The sequence below is a fragment of the Anser anser genome, assembly GCF_964211835.1.
Source record: "Anser anser genome assembly, chromosome: 1".
In the NCBI taxonomy this organism is placed as follows: Eukaryota; Metazoa; Chordata; class Aves; order Anseriformes; family Anatidae; genus Anser; species Anser anser.
Window position 1 is genome coordinate 142526076 of NC_139720.1, and position 16543 is coordinate 142542618.

Below are 16543 nucleotides of genomic sequence, written 5' to 3' on the forward strand. Positions count from 1 at the left end.
AAGGTGCTACCAGGGCAGGGAGAAGACAAGGCCACCAAGAGAGGACGACCCTTCACCCCAAGTCCTACTCAGTGGAGAGGGAGCTGCCACATGAGGTTAGACACCTAAGCCTAGAAAGAAATTGGATTTCATGTTTAGTTTCTGGTGTATTTTCCCCTTTCTTGTTTCTCCACAGAAACATGTGGCCTCATAGTTCAACATCTTATGTGCAAAGGGGACACCATCGTAGCCAGTGTAAATTTTGGCAGTGTTATCACAGGTTCAGAATTCTCTGAACACCTAGGCCCAGAGCCTTTAACAGAAGAGTAATTTGGTTCTTTGAGAGCCATCCCTAAATATTTAACAAACAAACAAAAAATTGGGAGGGATGAGACCATCCTATTTCAGCTCCTGGATATTTTGCTTTACACTGTACTGCAACTCTAGCCTGTTTAATTGGATGGAAAAGATTAAAAAGATCTTGTCAAGGCTATTGCTGCTGGGAAAAATAAAAATAAAAATAAATAAAATAATAATAATAATAAAAAAGAAAAGACAGAAACTTTGACAACAGTCCCATCAAAAAAGGCTGACTTTCTGCTTGTGTTAGTTTTTCTCAGGTAGTTCATGCCAAACAAAACAACAATCCTTGAGATTTTGACAAATAAATCTTTAGAGTGTTATAACCATATATTCTGCCAGTTTGCCTGCTTTGGCTGAGTGTTTGACCATCAGAAAATCACAGGTCAAATATTATATTATTCTACTTAAATATTTGCAGAAGCAGATAAACTTTAACAGATTTTTACAACTGAGAATATTTTATAACTGAGTCCATTTTCAAGGGAAGGTCTCAGGGCTTTATTTATTTATTTTTTTAGTTTTATTTATTGCAAAATAATTTGTGCAGATCTACCTCTACATTTAGGCCTGGATTTTGCAAAGATACGCATCCATGAGGGACTTCTTATAGCAGTGTAGAGTTAAGTACATGCTGAAGTCTTTGTACGTTTGGGACTTTTGATACTGTGAGGATTAAAGTTTTATAAATACCTAAAACAGATTAAGAACATGAGAAGTAGAGAGAGAGAAAAATAATTTTTTTTTCAGTCAAGGGCTGTTCTTATGAGAGGCCTTTTTCTTCATTTTCTTTTTTTCTTTTGTAATTCTATTATAAAGTGAGTATTCTTTTAAATCGATGTCTAAAAATGACATGACAGACACATGACATACAGACATGCAATGTTAAGATGTGTATCTCAGATTTTTTTCTCCTAGATGCCAGGTTTATGAAGCAGGAGAGATGTCAGTGTAGGGGAGACAGTGCACAAGCTATTTGTAGCACAGAAGAGCAAAAACATATTAAAATAGATTTCTGGAACATATGTTTTATAGGAACTTATCCAGGGGGACTTATACACTGAGGATGTTCCAGGTGGTAGCCAGCTCAGTAGATCCAGAATCACAGGACAGTTCAGGTTGAAAGGGACCTCAGGTAGTGTCCAGTCCGACCTCCTGCTCAAAGCAGGGCAGCTCTGAGGTCAGGACAGATTGCACAGGGCTGTCCCATCGGGTCTTGACAGCCTCCAAGGACTGGGACAGCACAGCCTCTCTGGGCAGCCTGCTCCACTGCTGGGTTGTCCTCATGAGAAGTTTCTCTTCTCTTCTTTCAATTTATGCTCATTATTTCTTGCTCTCCCACCCTGTACCACCAGGAAGAGCCTGGCTGTAGCTCCTCATTGACTCCTTGTAGGAACTGGGGGCCTGTTAGATGCCCCAAAGCCATCTCTTGTCCAGACTGAACCAGCCCATCTCCCCCATCCTCTCCTCACGGGGCAAGCGCTTCGGGGCCTACCATCTGTGTCCCCCGATAGCAGCCCTGCCTTTGAGCATGAAGCCAACATAAATGACATAGACCGCTCTGTCTCCACCTTCATATCCTGTCAGTTATAGCAGGCAATCAAGTTGCTCAGGCATGATTTACACTTGGTAAATCCATTACTGTTTTTTTGTTTGTTTGAAGGATGGGCGTATCTGCCTTTCTCCAGTCATCAGGGACCTCCCCCAGTCTCCACAGCCTCTCAAAGATGAGAGAAATCAGCCCAGTTGAGGATACCACCAGCTCCCCCAGCACCAGTGGAGGCTGACCACCAGGCCCCCCCAACTTGTATGGGGCAAATTTCCTCAAGCTCCCTCGAGTTCCCTCATCATTGCTGGTCCTTCTGCTCCTCCACGGCCCTGCCTCCAACACATAGGCCTGGCTGACCTTGCTGGTGAAGGCAAGGACAAAGAAGGCATAGGTACCTCAGACATACCTGTTTGCTTTCACTAATCCACCCGCCACTCCAGTTCTGTAACCGTCTTTCCTTGTTCAACCTTTTACTACTGGTGTGGCAGAACAAGCTCTTCTTGTTGCCGTTGATGTTCCCTGCAAGCGTCAAGGTGAGCTTTGGCTCTCCTGACACCATCCCTACACACCCAATAAAGTCAACACAGAAAGACAATACCTCCACTCGATGATTTACCATCCATTGCCACTTTGCCTGAGCACAATCTTTGACAAATGTTTGGCTGTGCACCCCTTTTTTCTAAAAAATGACCCATTTTTCCTACACTTATGGTGGTAACACACTGCCTGACTCTGCACAGTTTTATAAGAAGAGGGAAATATGTATATGCTGAACTAGTAATAATTTAGCCTTTAACTGCCTTGGTTTCCTTGTTAAAACACACAGAAAATCCAATGCACTGTCCATTTTTTGCAAAGCCCCCATTTCTATAAATGCGTTGTCCTTCTATAAGGGTGCTGTCCTTCTCCCTAGACAAACAGGCTTTCCCTCCTGAGGACCGTGTGCCCCACGAAGAGCCCAGGTCCCACTCCGCAGGAGAGCGAGCTGCGAGCAGACCATTACAATCACGTCCTCCGCTCATCGCACGCAGCAATGTTACCAAACTGACCTACTTTTCCCATCCGCCCACGGAAGGCTAATCCTGTTTAGCATTGCTGGAAGGGGACAGGCACGCGGAGAAATGCTTGGAGTTATACAGATGGCAGTCTTTGCTGATTAATGTTAGTTTAATTTGTTTGCCTTTCTGTTTGCAGCCGTGTGAGGGGAGAGCGGAGCGGGGTTGAACCCGGAGATTCACTTAGCCTGCTCACTGAAGTCTGAGTGGCTTTCACCATTCGGTAACGATCGTAACAAGGAAGATAACGAGCATGCATGTACTGATCTCTGTCAGAGACGTCAGGCTCTGCACAAACTTTACGCCTTGCTCACAAGCTAGAGATAAAGGGCGCTTTGCGCTCACCCCAGCTGCCCTCCTTGCATGCCTTGCTGCTGGCATTGGCAGTGTTACTCCTGGCTCAAACAGATGTGAGTCATGCCATGGCCATAGGGGTTCACGTGCTGCACACCCCAAAATCTAAGCACCACCAGGGTAGTGGGGGGAAGCTCGCAGAAATAGGTGCAACACTCCTGACATTCAGAAAAGGATACCTTTTCCCACTAAATGGGAAAAAATGTAATGGATAAAACCAGAGTACATTATGAGCTTTTACTTCTCATTATAATCTCGTAACACTCAGTTGCATTACCTGTGAGCAGTCTCCTGCCAGCCCCAGTTCAGAAGAGCAGAGCATTAACTTCTGTCAAATTACATCATTTTCATTGGCTACATTTGGACTATTTTTTTAACGTCTGTTTTGCTTTAAGCCAGGCACCAGCTATAGATTCAGTGAAAATATGTATGAAACTTGGAGAAGCGCATGAGTTTCATGAAGTTTACCTTTCCTCATAAAGTTTTCTTCTTTTTTTCTTTCTGTCCTGTACCTTTTTGGGAAACTTATAAACAACCTCTTCTCTAGTGTAAACAAAATGTAGTAAACCACTGAAGGCATGAAGACTGAGCTGCACACTGTCAGACAAAAGCAATCATAACTCTAAAGGTAGACACCATGGATCCACTCATGGATTTCTCCTTCGCTCATAAAAACAGTGATTCCCGTAAAAATTGCAGCATAACATGACCTCTTGTAACTGCAGATGGCCTTTCTTCCACTCAAAAGACACAGTCCCTTCTCAAATAACAATGTATATCATAGGGAGAGAAGGTTCTTTATTATTATTTTCTTAAGTTTTGTTCAGGTTCCTCTGTTTGCATTTTCATAAATCAGTTTGGATTGGGATGGGTGGGATTGTGCTGTATTTAGCTATGGGCCCTAGCATGTTCTTGTAACAGCTCAGAGGTTTACATATGAAAAATGAATGTGGAGGGGTGCATATAAGTTTGATGTGCCTGTGAATGTCTCAGTTTATTCTGATTTGATACAAATCCTTCCTGTGTGTGTACCCACCATAACCCTCGTGGTGGGTTGTCTGAGTGCTTCATCCATGTTAAAGAAACGTAGAACAAGACATTTAAAATGTTCAGATGGTCACTTCTTGCCTGTCTCTATTTCCTTCCCATGTGCTTGTCTTTCTCTTTGCCCACCCAGCAAGGCTTGGAAGGGAAATACTCTACTTTTTAGTCTACTTTAGTGCTGTGTAGCACCCATGGGACAATGCTGCCATGTGTCCACAATCAGACCTTGGTGCCATCATCCCGGGCAGGGGACCTGGCAGCGGTGCCAGCACAGCAGTGTGGCTGTGCGTGCCTGTGATTGCTCACCAGGCTTCCCCAGGCACATCCCAGGGCCTCTAAAGGAGATTTACGTCTCTGTCTTCACCATCATCAACAGAGAGATTGCCTTCAGCTGAGTTAAACAAAGGTGATTGAAGATTCTTGTTAAATGTCAGGCTGATTTGCAGGAGCTGAGATTAGCTGGCCACGTGGCAACTTATTGGGAAATCAATAGCTGCTTACTTGCATTTGAGTGTCAGTCATTTTACGGTGTATTCTCGTGAGCAGTAGGACAGTAGGGAGGGAAACCAACATCCCTGACACAGGAGAATGATAGTTTAACTCACTAAAAGCCATTTTTCCAGTGCAGCATGAGGTGATTGGGGCCAGAAGAATTTTACAGTGCAAGCTCTGTGTCCACTGGGAATAGGCTGTATCAAAACAAACATATGCAGCCTTTCTTCTGGGGAGTCCCCGGAGTGAGCTGGCACCATGCTTGAATTAATCCTTCCCCAAGCAACTCTTCATTGTATGAATGGGGGGGAGATGTTTGTGCTGTAATTCCCCATCTGATAACTAAGCCAGGGGTGCATGGTTTAAGAGTTTTAGCCATTCTTTTGTTTCCAGAATGACACATTTCCCTGCTAGCTGAAGAAACACTCATCATGAAAAATAGACAAAAAATATCCTAAAAAGGAAGGCATATGAAATAATGTATTTCTATACATGTTTCTGTACAGAAGGGGCCCAGCCATCAGCCCATCCAGATGTCCCAGATGTGATGATGGCCTTTATTGCCTGCCTTGTTTCTCATGCTGTACATTCCTACTTCTTAAAATTGAGCTCTTTTGATGGTAGGAAGTTGTCTGAGGAGCACTTCAGGAAACAGCTGAAAAACTTGCCGTTGGTTTGGTTTGCTCTGCTTGTGGGTGTGTCTTTCTGTAGTCTGTTTGTCTGAGTGCTGTCATGGTAGGAGTATGTGAGCTTTCTCCTTCTTTCAGGTGTTTCCCAACTCCAGGAGTGATAGCTTCTTCACTCTTTGTTGATAATGATGATGGTACTGATGAAGCCCCAAACATAAATGTCCCTGTTAAACGCTCCGTTGGCAGGAGTTAGGTAATGTGGTGCTGTTACCCGTAGGTTTTCCAATCCTCTGTTCGCATGAAAGGACTGTTTTATGAAATCCTGGTGCTACTTGTTTTTTATGCCATGCCTTTGCAGGGGAAGCATGGCAGCGGGCCCTGGAATTCGCTGCCTCCTCCGTCACTGCAGGGAGCCAGCATTGCCTGCCCAGCCAGGCACTGACAGGGATGAAAGAGGAGATTCCCAGCTTGCCACTTGGGACCCTGCTGGCTCCAGGACTGGGAGGATAATGCGAAGCAAGCAGGCTGCCCTAAGCGCATTCCTGAGCTCCGTGGCTTGGGTTCCTCCTCCTGGTGTTAGCCAGCATCTTGTCAGGCTCAGGAGAGGTGTGACAGCACTGGTTAGCAGCAGTTGTACATTCTGCCGGATCTATTTTATTGAGAGCAGTTTTAATTTCATATGGTACATATGTACTGGCAAACACTGCTAGCAATGCTTACAATGCTCTGGAGATTTTGCCGTGTGAGCAAACAGAAGTGAAATGACAATTAGATATTGTCTAACACTAGCAACAGCACAGCAGGTCCAGAATTTCATGTCAGTCAGTGAGAAACCTTGTTTACTGGAAGCCGGCCACGCATTGCTGTACAGATCTAGCCAAATCCCTGGCAGAACAGACCAGTTAGACCTGTTGCTCCCCGGTAAGGGTAGAGGCTTCCCCCCAGTGCAATTCCGTGACAGTTTGTGGAGTGCAGCTGCAGGAAGCCTCTTTCCATAGGTCTGCCGTGCCTGGTGGAAACAGATGGGGCTGAGCAGCATCGCTCCCGAGTGCCCCATCTGCCCCCAACCCTACTCAGAGCCACCCAGAGCTCTGGTCCCTGTATTCCTGCTTTCTGCTGGGAATCTGTTGCAAATAGAAGAGCCTCAGAGGAAGATCTTTGGTGATTCACAGAAAGCGGCGTCCTCTGCTGACGCCGCCCCACCTCACATGTCATATCCTGCATTCAACAGGAGTGCATGCTATGGAGCGTTTTGAGCTAAGGTCTAGCAAAGAAAGATAACAAAATCCTAAGTGCCACCCCTTGCCATACTACTGATGCTTTCATTACTCTCAGATAACATAGCTAAACATTTCCGTTTCAGTATGTGAGCAAATAGCAATAAAAAACACTGAATTTTGTCATTACACTTTTTCCTGAATCATTTGAAAACTCATCTGTTGGGCTAGCAGCCCAACTCTTCAGCTGGGGGAATAATCACCTGTAGCATTTGTAAAATGATATTGGATTTTTATTACAAATTTAACTGGGTCTATACACATTCCTAGTCTAAAATATAGATTGCAATATGGCTGACTTGCCTGTTTTCAAGTCAAAGAAGTATCTGGAAAAAAAAAAAACTACATGGTGTTATTTTTTATTTTGTTCTGTATAACAGGATTCCTTCAGCCTTCATATTTTCTATTTATGCTCCTCCGTCAGCACATTGAATCCCGTGAAGCACTAGCTTTACCCTCCAATCACTGACCTGTAGCTTTAATTTTTCATTCCTCTTATATTTGATAAAAAATTACAGGGTAGTTGCATGTTCTTAGCTAACTGTTGAGTAATAAGCAGGTGGAATATGACTGTAAAAGAGCCACTGACAGAAGGAGGGAGTTTATCCACTGTTCTTAGCATTGATAACTTTTCACTCCTGTTTTTTAATAAAACGTTCCTTAAACAGGCAAATTCCTGTGTGACTCATATGTGGAAAATACCATGGACTTAAATAATGCACGGCAATTAACTTCCCTCCTCCTCCCTTCAATTTTCTTTATGTCCTACATTTTGAGGAAACATTAAATGAAAATCTGGTTGTTGAAAACGAGCATTATCATGGCACGCTGCTACACCGTCACTTTGGAAATGATGCTTTGACCATGCCCAGTGCTCACAGCAGCCTTGTGCTGCCCATTCGGAAAATATTTGTGTGGGATGCAGCAGGATTGCAGCTCCTGTGCTGTGGCAGAGGTGTGAGATGCGGTGAGGGGCTGGAGGAAACATGCAGCCTCCTCCTCAGGGCACCGGGTCTGCTCGGCCCCCCCAGGCTCTGTACCAGTCCAGCCCGTCCGTTTTTGGGGAACGTGGGAGGGCTGAAACTGCCTCCTCAACTTGCTCACACCCTGGGGTTCATCTGGCCTGCAAGCTGGCAGAAAGTAACCTTGACACTGAAAATCCCCCAAGAAAAGTCTGTTTATGTACTGTGCTGGCACACAGTGTTGTGCCTGGGAGCCTTCATCCCTGGCTGCAGCCCCTACAGCTAGCGAGATGCTGAGGAATAATGTTATCTGCGATGGATGTTCCTTAAAATCAAGGACTGTGGCACAGAGCACTGCTGACACATTTATCTGACCTGGATATCATCACTCTGTTATTAAAATGAAATAGCATGACTGAGATTAACCTGCAAGTAGAGCTAACAACATGACGATTCATAATGATTCTTGCATTCCTTCAACAGAAAAAACTGCTTAGACAATCTAATGGATGAAGATGAGAAAGACAGGGCAAAGAGGTGAGCACTTCTTCTTTTATAACTCTGTTTAACTCGCGGAGAGCTTAATAGTGTTTGTTGCTGCAGAAGCTGTTTTATCCGTAATCAATTAATCAAAAAGAGAGAGGAAAAGAAAGCCAAGCACAACTTGAAAAACTGCCATATCACAGATCCCTATTCCTGGCTACCCTGTAAGAGGAAAATAACTTAGCAATGTTTCCTGCAGAAATTGTCAAAAAAGCAAAGGCATTGATCGTTTTTTTTTCACAGTAATGCAGACCACGAGGATTGAAGAACCAACAACATACTCCTGCTGCTATAGTACATCATCCTAGCTCCCAGAGTGTATAAAATGTGTGTTGGTTTTGGTTGTTTTTTATAAGAAACATCTTGCAAAAGACAAGTAACTTTAAAAATGTGTTTGTTTTTTTTTTATATATAATATGATGGTCATTTATTCAGCAATGCTTATCTAACAGTGATGAAAACACCCAGAAGTTACCTTCCTACCAGATAAAGACCTTTCAAAGTGCTGTGTCAGCCCTAAAGTGGCAGAAACATTTATTCACATCTCTTCTTCGCTCCAGGATAAAGTCCCAGCTGATCCGTGGGCAGGAAATTGTTGTGAGCACTTTGTGGGCAGGGGAAGGGTGTGCTTCAAGGCAGAAGAACCGTGGCAATCAAACGCTAATAACCATCCAATCTGGCCGGCATCTGCAGTGTCACTAAAGCTGTTTGGAAGCATTTGTGGTTGTTGATTTTTTTTATTTTTATATTCTTTTCTGGAAGCATTATCAATACTGCAGCCCACAGTCCAATTGCTTGAGAGGGAGCCATCGGCTGCATGCATTTTTTCCCTTGGTTCCCCCTAATGAGAGTATTTCCAGTCCAGGCACAACTAGTTGATCCAGTTTCATCTCCTTTGATTCCTTCTCCGCTTCTTCCCTCCCTGCAGCTTTTTCTCACCAATATAGGTCAGCACACGCCGCTACCAAGCTTAACCGCTCTCCTTTGCTCTTACCTCTAATTTGTGCATGCTCCTGGGCCAACAGCAGCCGATAGAGAGTGCACGGGGCCCCAGGGAGTGTAGGATGCTGGTGCGGGCACCTGGGGTCAAGGAGGTGGTGAGCAGGAGGCAGCCAGCACCTGCAATCAAGCATCACCGCTTGGCACGCTTAAGTCCTGCCCGTTTTCAAGATATTAGCATTGTTGAGGAACAAATGCGCTAAATGAATACAGAGAGGACAAAAATAGGATAAGGCATATCCTCACGATCGGCGATTGTCATCACCATCTGGTGTGATTTTCGTGCCGCTTGTTCGAGGAGGGAATTTTTGTCGTGCCCTGGGGCAGGTCTCCTCCAAGGTAGAATAAAAAAAATATATAACTTTTAAAATGTAAAGGGGAAATCACTTCTTTAGAACATAATTTAAGTACATTTTGGTATTTAGAAATAAATCTGAATTGGAAATTACGTTTAAAAGCATGAGAGGCTTCACAACAGTCTAAAGTTACTATAGTATACTAGAACCATTAAGATTCGTTTAAAAGCTGCAATGTTTTCTTCCAAAGCTTTAAAGAAAGTCAAACATGGGAGAAGCCATTGGCTGAACATTATTCTGTTGTGCTCTAAAAACTAAGGGCTCTCATCTCGTCTGCGATGTAGGGGAAACAGAGTCTGTTTTATTCTATTCAGCATGAGGAATGGGTCCCTCTAAGTGGAGAAAGACAAGAGGGGGCAAAAAAAAATGCAAGGAAAATTGCTCTCTTCTTCCATTTCTTGAGTAAAAAGTAGGTGAGACTGGAATTTTCTGGACGTAACTCACTGAGGGTGTTCCCAGGCCAGGAGCAGGGTATCTCAAGTGAGAAGTGTGAGTAGCTCCCCCCATTTGCTATCAGCTTCAGTTTATTAGGCACATACAGTCTGTATTATCCAGACATCCCGCCCATGCTGAGAAGAGTGGCCATCCTCTCCCGAGGACAGGCATCTGCATTCTCACCTCTGGGCCAAGTGTTTCTTATTCGGCTGAGCTGCACAGCTCTTCCTTCAGGATACTGGTTATTTTGAGCCCTGTTCTGTGCTGCCTGACTCCCTAATCTCATTCCAAACACTAAAATGTGGATATGATGGCCCCAAACATGGCAGCATTAAAGACCTCTTCAAGATGTTTAGAACATACTATTCTATTCTATTCTATTCTATTCTATTCTATTCTATTCTATTCTATTCTATTCTATTCTATTCTATTCTATTCTATTCTATTCTATTCATTTCTAATTATATAACCCATTGGACAGCAAAGAGGAATGTGAAATTTAGTGTAAAGTCACATTTCATTGTAAATCAGCGTAGTGCAACAGCTACTAGTCAACAAGTATCAGCCTCTCTTTAAGACAATAAGCAGCAAATATACAAGAATAAAAATGGCTATTGAGAACACATTTTAAATTGGTGGTTTTGATCTTTCTGAATTCAAGCTGTCCTGTATTGCCTTTAGCTGTATTCACTAAAAATCCAGATTTTATTCATACCATGTCTCCTTCTTCCCCTTGGATATGCCATATATTTTTTCGGAGTAGCGAGGAGGGAGGAGAACTGGGACAAACAGTATGGAATTAAGACACAGACTGTTTTGGCTTACTGTAAATGATATGCCCTAGCAGTGAAGTAAACAAGGCGAGGGAATAATCTTCCAAGGGAAGTGTTGAAAACTGCATTATTTAAGACATTTACAACTGGACTGAACAAAAGCATTTACAACTGTACAGGGATAGTTTAGATGACCTAATTGTGGGTTTTTTCTCTTTTATAAATTTAACTGCGATCATCGATTCAGATCTTGGTAGAGTTATTTCCACTAGAGGAGGTTTTTTATTTCCTTTGTGAATAAAATTCAAGTGTTAAAAATAGATACTTTACATTTCTGTCAAAGCATCTTTATATTTTGGCAAAGCAACATTTTCCCTATAGATGGTTGGTTCTTTATTTTATTTTTAGGAGGATCAAGACCCTTTGAGCTTAAAATGAACTGAGGATTGAATTATGAGGAAGCAAAATGTTGATGTTCTTTAAGTCCCCTTGAACTGTACAGAAATAGGATAAGGATGGAGCTTTTCACATCTTGTTCTGACAGCCTTTTGCGCTGTAATAAGAGCAGGCTGGAATCAGTCAGGCAGCATCCACCCAATCTCTTGTGTTCCGTGCTGTAAAATAATCAAGCATTGGCTTCCATCCAGTGCATCTACAAGTGTGTTCGGGGTTAAGAGCAAGACAAACAAAAATTACCCCTCTGTCAGTAGTAACATCCAGAAGCCTCTGCAGTGATTTCTCTGCTGAAAATGTTTATTGCCATACTGGTCCTTGGGGGAACGTAAATGCCGGGCTAAATTCTGCTCTGATTTTCACCAGCATGTGTACAGAGCTCCTTACAAGGTACAGCAGATTTAACTGGGACCGAGACACTCAGAAGGAGAACCGACCTCTTGGCTTTCCTTTCCTGCCTACATGCAACCAGATTTTTAGATCTTTATGTAACTAGCAAAGCAAATATTGTCTGCTTGAGGAACTTTCAGAAGAACAAACAAACCTTCTGGGTCGTATTTATTTCTATTTTTGCATGGCTACAGAAGTCCAGGAGATACCCTCCACATAGAGGGATCATAGTATTCATAGGGACCATTCAGAAACCTTCCCTTGTGTATAGCTTTATATATATTTAAAAGGAAAAAATAAAAAGAAAAAATAATAAAAAAGTGCACTGAAAAATCTGAAAAGATGATCAACAGATTAATGATAATATTATGAAGGTGCCAAAACACCCCAGATGAAGTCGGGTCCTTTCTTTCTACGAGCTCTTGAAATACAGCAGCAGAAGTAGGCTTTCTCTGAGGAGTCAGCAATCAAAACAGTCAGGACTGGCAGAGAAAGTTGCGGAGTCCCCATTTTACACCTGAGGAGTTGGGTCATCATGACCGTAAGCAATTTGCCCAGTGCCACGCAGACATGGGCAAGAAGGGGACCCCTGCTAGCACTTCTGAGCCCCCAGGTCTGGATACACATCCTTGTCCTCACGACCTTGGAAAGGAGACTGAGCTAGGTGGCACATGAACCAGCTAGCAGCTGCAGCAGCCTCTGCTGAGGTCCTTGATCTGAATGACTCGGAGGCAACAGCCCCATGGCTCTCCATAACCCAACTTAGACGTAGACAGAGGACCTGTGCAAACCTAGGCAGGTTGCTCTAGGTGGACCCCATTCCATTGCAGTGGCTGAGCTGCAGGACTGGGGTCTCTCTCTCTCTTTCTTAAAACTGCACAGATGGGTATGCCCCACATTTTAATCAGTCTCCACTCTTCTCCTTTACGAATGCTTTGCCCAACTGATAGTGTTGGAGCAGCCCTGTTTCCTCTTGCTTTGTGTGGACTTTCAAGATGCTGTGTGCGCCCAGGAGACAGACAGAGCTCCTTCGCCTGCAGGCCTAATGCTGACTGATAAGCTTGTCCAAACAGCATCCTGAGGCAGCACAGAGGGGCGAGCATCTCTCTGCTGGGCTCTAAAAGGGGTCTGGAGACAAGAGCAGGAGGTGGGAACCATTGCCTCCTACTTGTCTCTGCAGCTTTGCTAGAGGCCAGCACAGATCTTCACATGGTGAGGCACGCAGCAAGCTAATTTCCATGTGTGTACATTGCAAAGAGGAGGTGCATGAGGATTTTTCTTCTCTCTGCTCATCCTTTTTTTTTTTTTTTTTTTCCCTGTCTACAGGGCTTCGCGTAACAAGTCTGAGAAGAAGAGGCGTGATCAGTTCAATGTTCTCATCAAAGAGCTCAGCTCCATGCTTCCAGGCAACACCCGCAAAATGGACAAAACTACTGTGCTGGAAAAAGTCATTGGCTTTCTGCAGAAACACAATGGTAAGAGTTCCTGCAGCTCGTCACGCGCTTGCCAAACGGCATTACAATATTGTTTTCTTCAGTGATTATCAAAATGGCTCAAGGGGCCTAAAAGTGCCAATGTAAGGTATATTTTTTTCTATCTCATAGCTTCTAAAAAGATAATTTGCAGGCACAGCGCTGCCCAAATCTATCTCTTCGGCTGCTCGTTAGTTGAGAATGGCTCTCAACCTGCTAGGGGAGGGGACAAATGTCAGGAACTGAGGCAGCAATGCCCTGCAGCATATGTGAAGAAGAGAGATGCTTTGAGGAGAGGGGTCTGGGGCCAGAGGGGAGATTCCCTTCCTTGAAAATAGCCATATTGAGCAGAAGAACAAAGCATTCACCTCAGCTTCTCCAGATAAAAGTGCCAGGAAGCAATCTGATCAGCCCCCTGCTCCTCAGTGGACTGTGTGGGACTCAACTTCCACAGAGAGCAGAAGATTCAGACCAGAAAAGCCCCAGTTTTTTGAAGTCGGTGTCAGCAAATTGCATCCATAGGTAGCTGACATGCTTTACCTGGCCTGCCCAAGCAGAAAGCTATCTCACATCATTTGCGCACTGTGCAGTTGCAATGGTCAAGTTTGGCCTTGGAAAACCAGGAGCTTATTTTAAAATGCACAGAGTGGGGACAGTGAAGTGTCTTAGAAAGCACCCTCACCGCAGAGGGCATTTCTGCCCCTGCTGCTCTAGTCCCTTTGGTCTAGTTTCCAGTAGGTCTGAGAAGCACACGCAGCAGGCTCCCCGATGCATTTAACATCTTCCAGCAGGAAAAAAAAAAAAAAAAAAAAAAACAGCCGAAGTGCTTCTTTATAAATCAGGGCACTGGTTTAAAATGGGGCCCTCTTGCCCTGCTCCCTTGAGGGAGAAGATGGGGTTTCAGCAGGTGACTGTGGGGAATGTCCCTGGTCCCTCAAAGCAGAGAAGGTTCTCGTCAGCATCAGCTGGCTCGCCTTTGCTCATCGGGCATCTCCCACCCTGGAGATGCTCCGGGGGAAATGGAAAAGAACATAAAAACTCTTGTATCATGACTCCCAACATAATGGAGTCGCAAATGTCAAACTTGCTGAGGAAATAATTATAGTGATTCTGTTGTTAGAGCAAAGTTTCTCTTTAAATGATTTTATTTTTGCCATAGACTAGGTGATTTTATATGGGAGGGCATGACTAGGACATCTCAAAGTCTGATAATTGTATATACCTATTAAAAAGAGACAGTAATAACATATATTTTTTTTTAGCTGCCCAGGGCAGAGTAAAGGAAAATGTGAATATGTCCAATTATAAGAGCCAGGCAAAGAACAATCACACAAGGCTTGAAACATTGTAGACAAGTGCAGCTGATAGCCTAAATAACTTACGCCAAAAGGCACTTCATTTCTAGAAGAACAACTAGGTAAAAGAAATCTAACAGTCACAAATCCTTCCACAGCAATTGGGTCAAACTACGACTGGTTTTGTGCACTTGCTAAAAACAGTAAATATTTTCTATTTTTAAACTAGATTAGTAGTCACAATATAATACAAAGCATCACAGTTTAAAGTTGATTATCTTCAGAATAGTTTGGATCTGGTTTATTCAGTCATATTTCCCTTTCACTTAGTAGGCTAAACCAAGATTTTACTTATAACAGAGGAACGGGTCAATTTTTAGATTTTTTTGTTTCGTAAACAGTCTCTTTCTTCATAATCCACAGAATCTCCCAAATCTCCAGTAATTCTTCCAGCAGTTGATGTTTTGTGTATATCAGCTTTTCCAAGCTATGGCCCTGCCGAAAGCATCCTCTATTTTGAGACTACATAATAAAAGTCCTACAGGGGCTGATCGCTCTTTTTCCTTCGCCTGGTTTTAAAATCTCCCTGTAAAACCATCCCAGCAGTGCCGAGCCGCTGTGCTGCCCGTGACAGCCCCCAGCAGCACAGAAAGCGAGCTGAACAAGCTGCATGCCACTCAGAAAGCTCAGGCGAAGGCTTTCGTTTATCTCTAGGAGATGACATGCACAGGCACTGTTATAAATTTACCATCTTTAATATCATTCAGCCACTTTCGTTTCTCCGGCCAGTTTGCCTGTGTGCTCAGAATAGGGAGCATTGGGTATTACATGCTCTGTAAGTGTTAATCAATAGGATTAATTAGCAGGCGGCACTGAAAGGAGAAGACAGGCTGCTCTCAGCATCCCCTCACTACCAGCGCTGAATGAAGAAGCACTTCTGGAGAAGCAGAGTGAGCAGCGAACAAAACCCGTGCCAGCCTCCCTAAATTATAATATCTGCCCCCATAACGTCGTCTGACAAGTCTGGTAATGCCTTGCTCGGGTAAAGCTAACACAAGTCACTGTTTTTTTTGGAGGAAACGGCTTAACACAGTGCACCCAGATCTCCCTGGTACGGTGCCAGGTTTCACTGCAAACACATGATGCGTCACGCCGGCGTGCCCACACTCCTCCATGGAAAGCTCTCAGGCACTAGGTGTCCACTGGCTGCTGCTGGCCAGGCTTGGCCAACAGCTGGGTCATCCTCGTGGGCATCCTCCATGAGCTCACGGAGGACATGGAGGATGCCCATGAGGGCATGAGTACAGGAGACCCCCTCCAGACAGGATTTGGGATGACACACCGGTGCTCCATCCCTTCTCCACAGTAGAGAGTGGGGCAGCAGCACCATGCAAGGCTGGCACCAACACCCAGATATCACACGTATTTTGGAGAATGGAGAAATTCATTTGCTGTTTGGGGCTGTGAAGCTTTGGGGCTTCTCTGAATGTTTCCTGCTGCTTCTCATTTGGTACAGTAGCTGCAGGCTGAACTCTAGCTCTCTGGCATCCTAATCTGGAAAAATCAAATTGTAAATACCAATTTGGCATATGCCGATCCTTGTCTTAATTTTAATTTTCTGAAAACTGTTTTTATCTTTTGATCAATCCCTAAACAATGCTGATAGAGGCCAATGGCTAGGTGAATACAAGCTCCCACAGCTCTCAGTTCAAGCTGAGTAAAAACAGAGAAAATGCTTCAGATTTGGGCCCAGCTTAGACAGTCATTATTCTCTCACTCTGTATGCAAAACCTGTGCTTGAAAACTGCAATTTTTGAATATAGAGGTGATTTCTATCTTTTCAGCAATTTACATATAGTCTTGCAAAATATAATTTTCTTTGAATTTTAAAAAAATGAAATGTTTTATTTGTCTAGAAGTCTCGGCACAGACGGAGATTTCTGAAATTCAGCAGGACTGGAAGCCTTCATTCCTCAGCAACGAAGAATTCACCCAGCTGATGTTGGAGGTGAGCATGCGTGTAGCTTTGCTCATTTTGTCTAGCCGTTGTGGAACAAAGTGTGGTTGGCAGTTCCAAGAGGGCAAGTTTCAGTTATCCAGGTACTTGACCATCAAGAAAAGCCGTC

At 43.8% G+C, this 16543-nt stretch overlaps 1 protein-coding gene across 5 annotated transcripts in view; it reads left to right on the forward strand.

Annotated features, from left to right (window-relative positions):
* Window positions 1-16543, forward strand: part of NPAS2 (neuronal PAS domain protein 2) — a 100907-nt gene that overhangs the window by 41131 nt on the left and 43233 nt on the right. For all 5 annotated transcript variants that reach the window (XM_083820583.1, XM_083820584.1, XM_083820585.1 and 2 more), the window contains 3 exons: window positions 8185-8238; window positions 12977-13125; window positions 16334-16425. In XM_083820583.1, the coding sequence (XP_083676709.1) occupies window positions 8185-8238; window positions 12977-13125; window positions 16334-16425 (295 nt within the window). The remainder of the gene's footprint in view (window positions 1-8184; window positions 8239-12976; window positions 13126-16333; window positions 16426-16543) is intronic.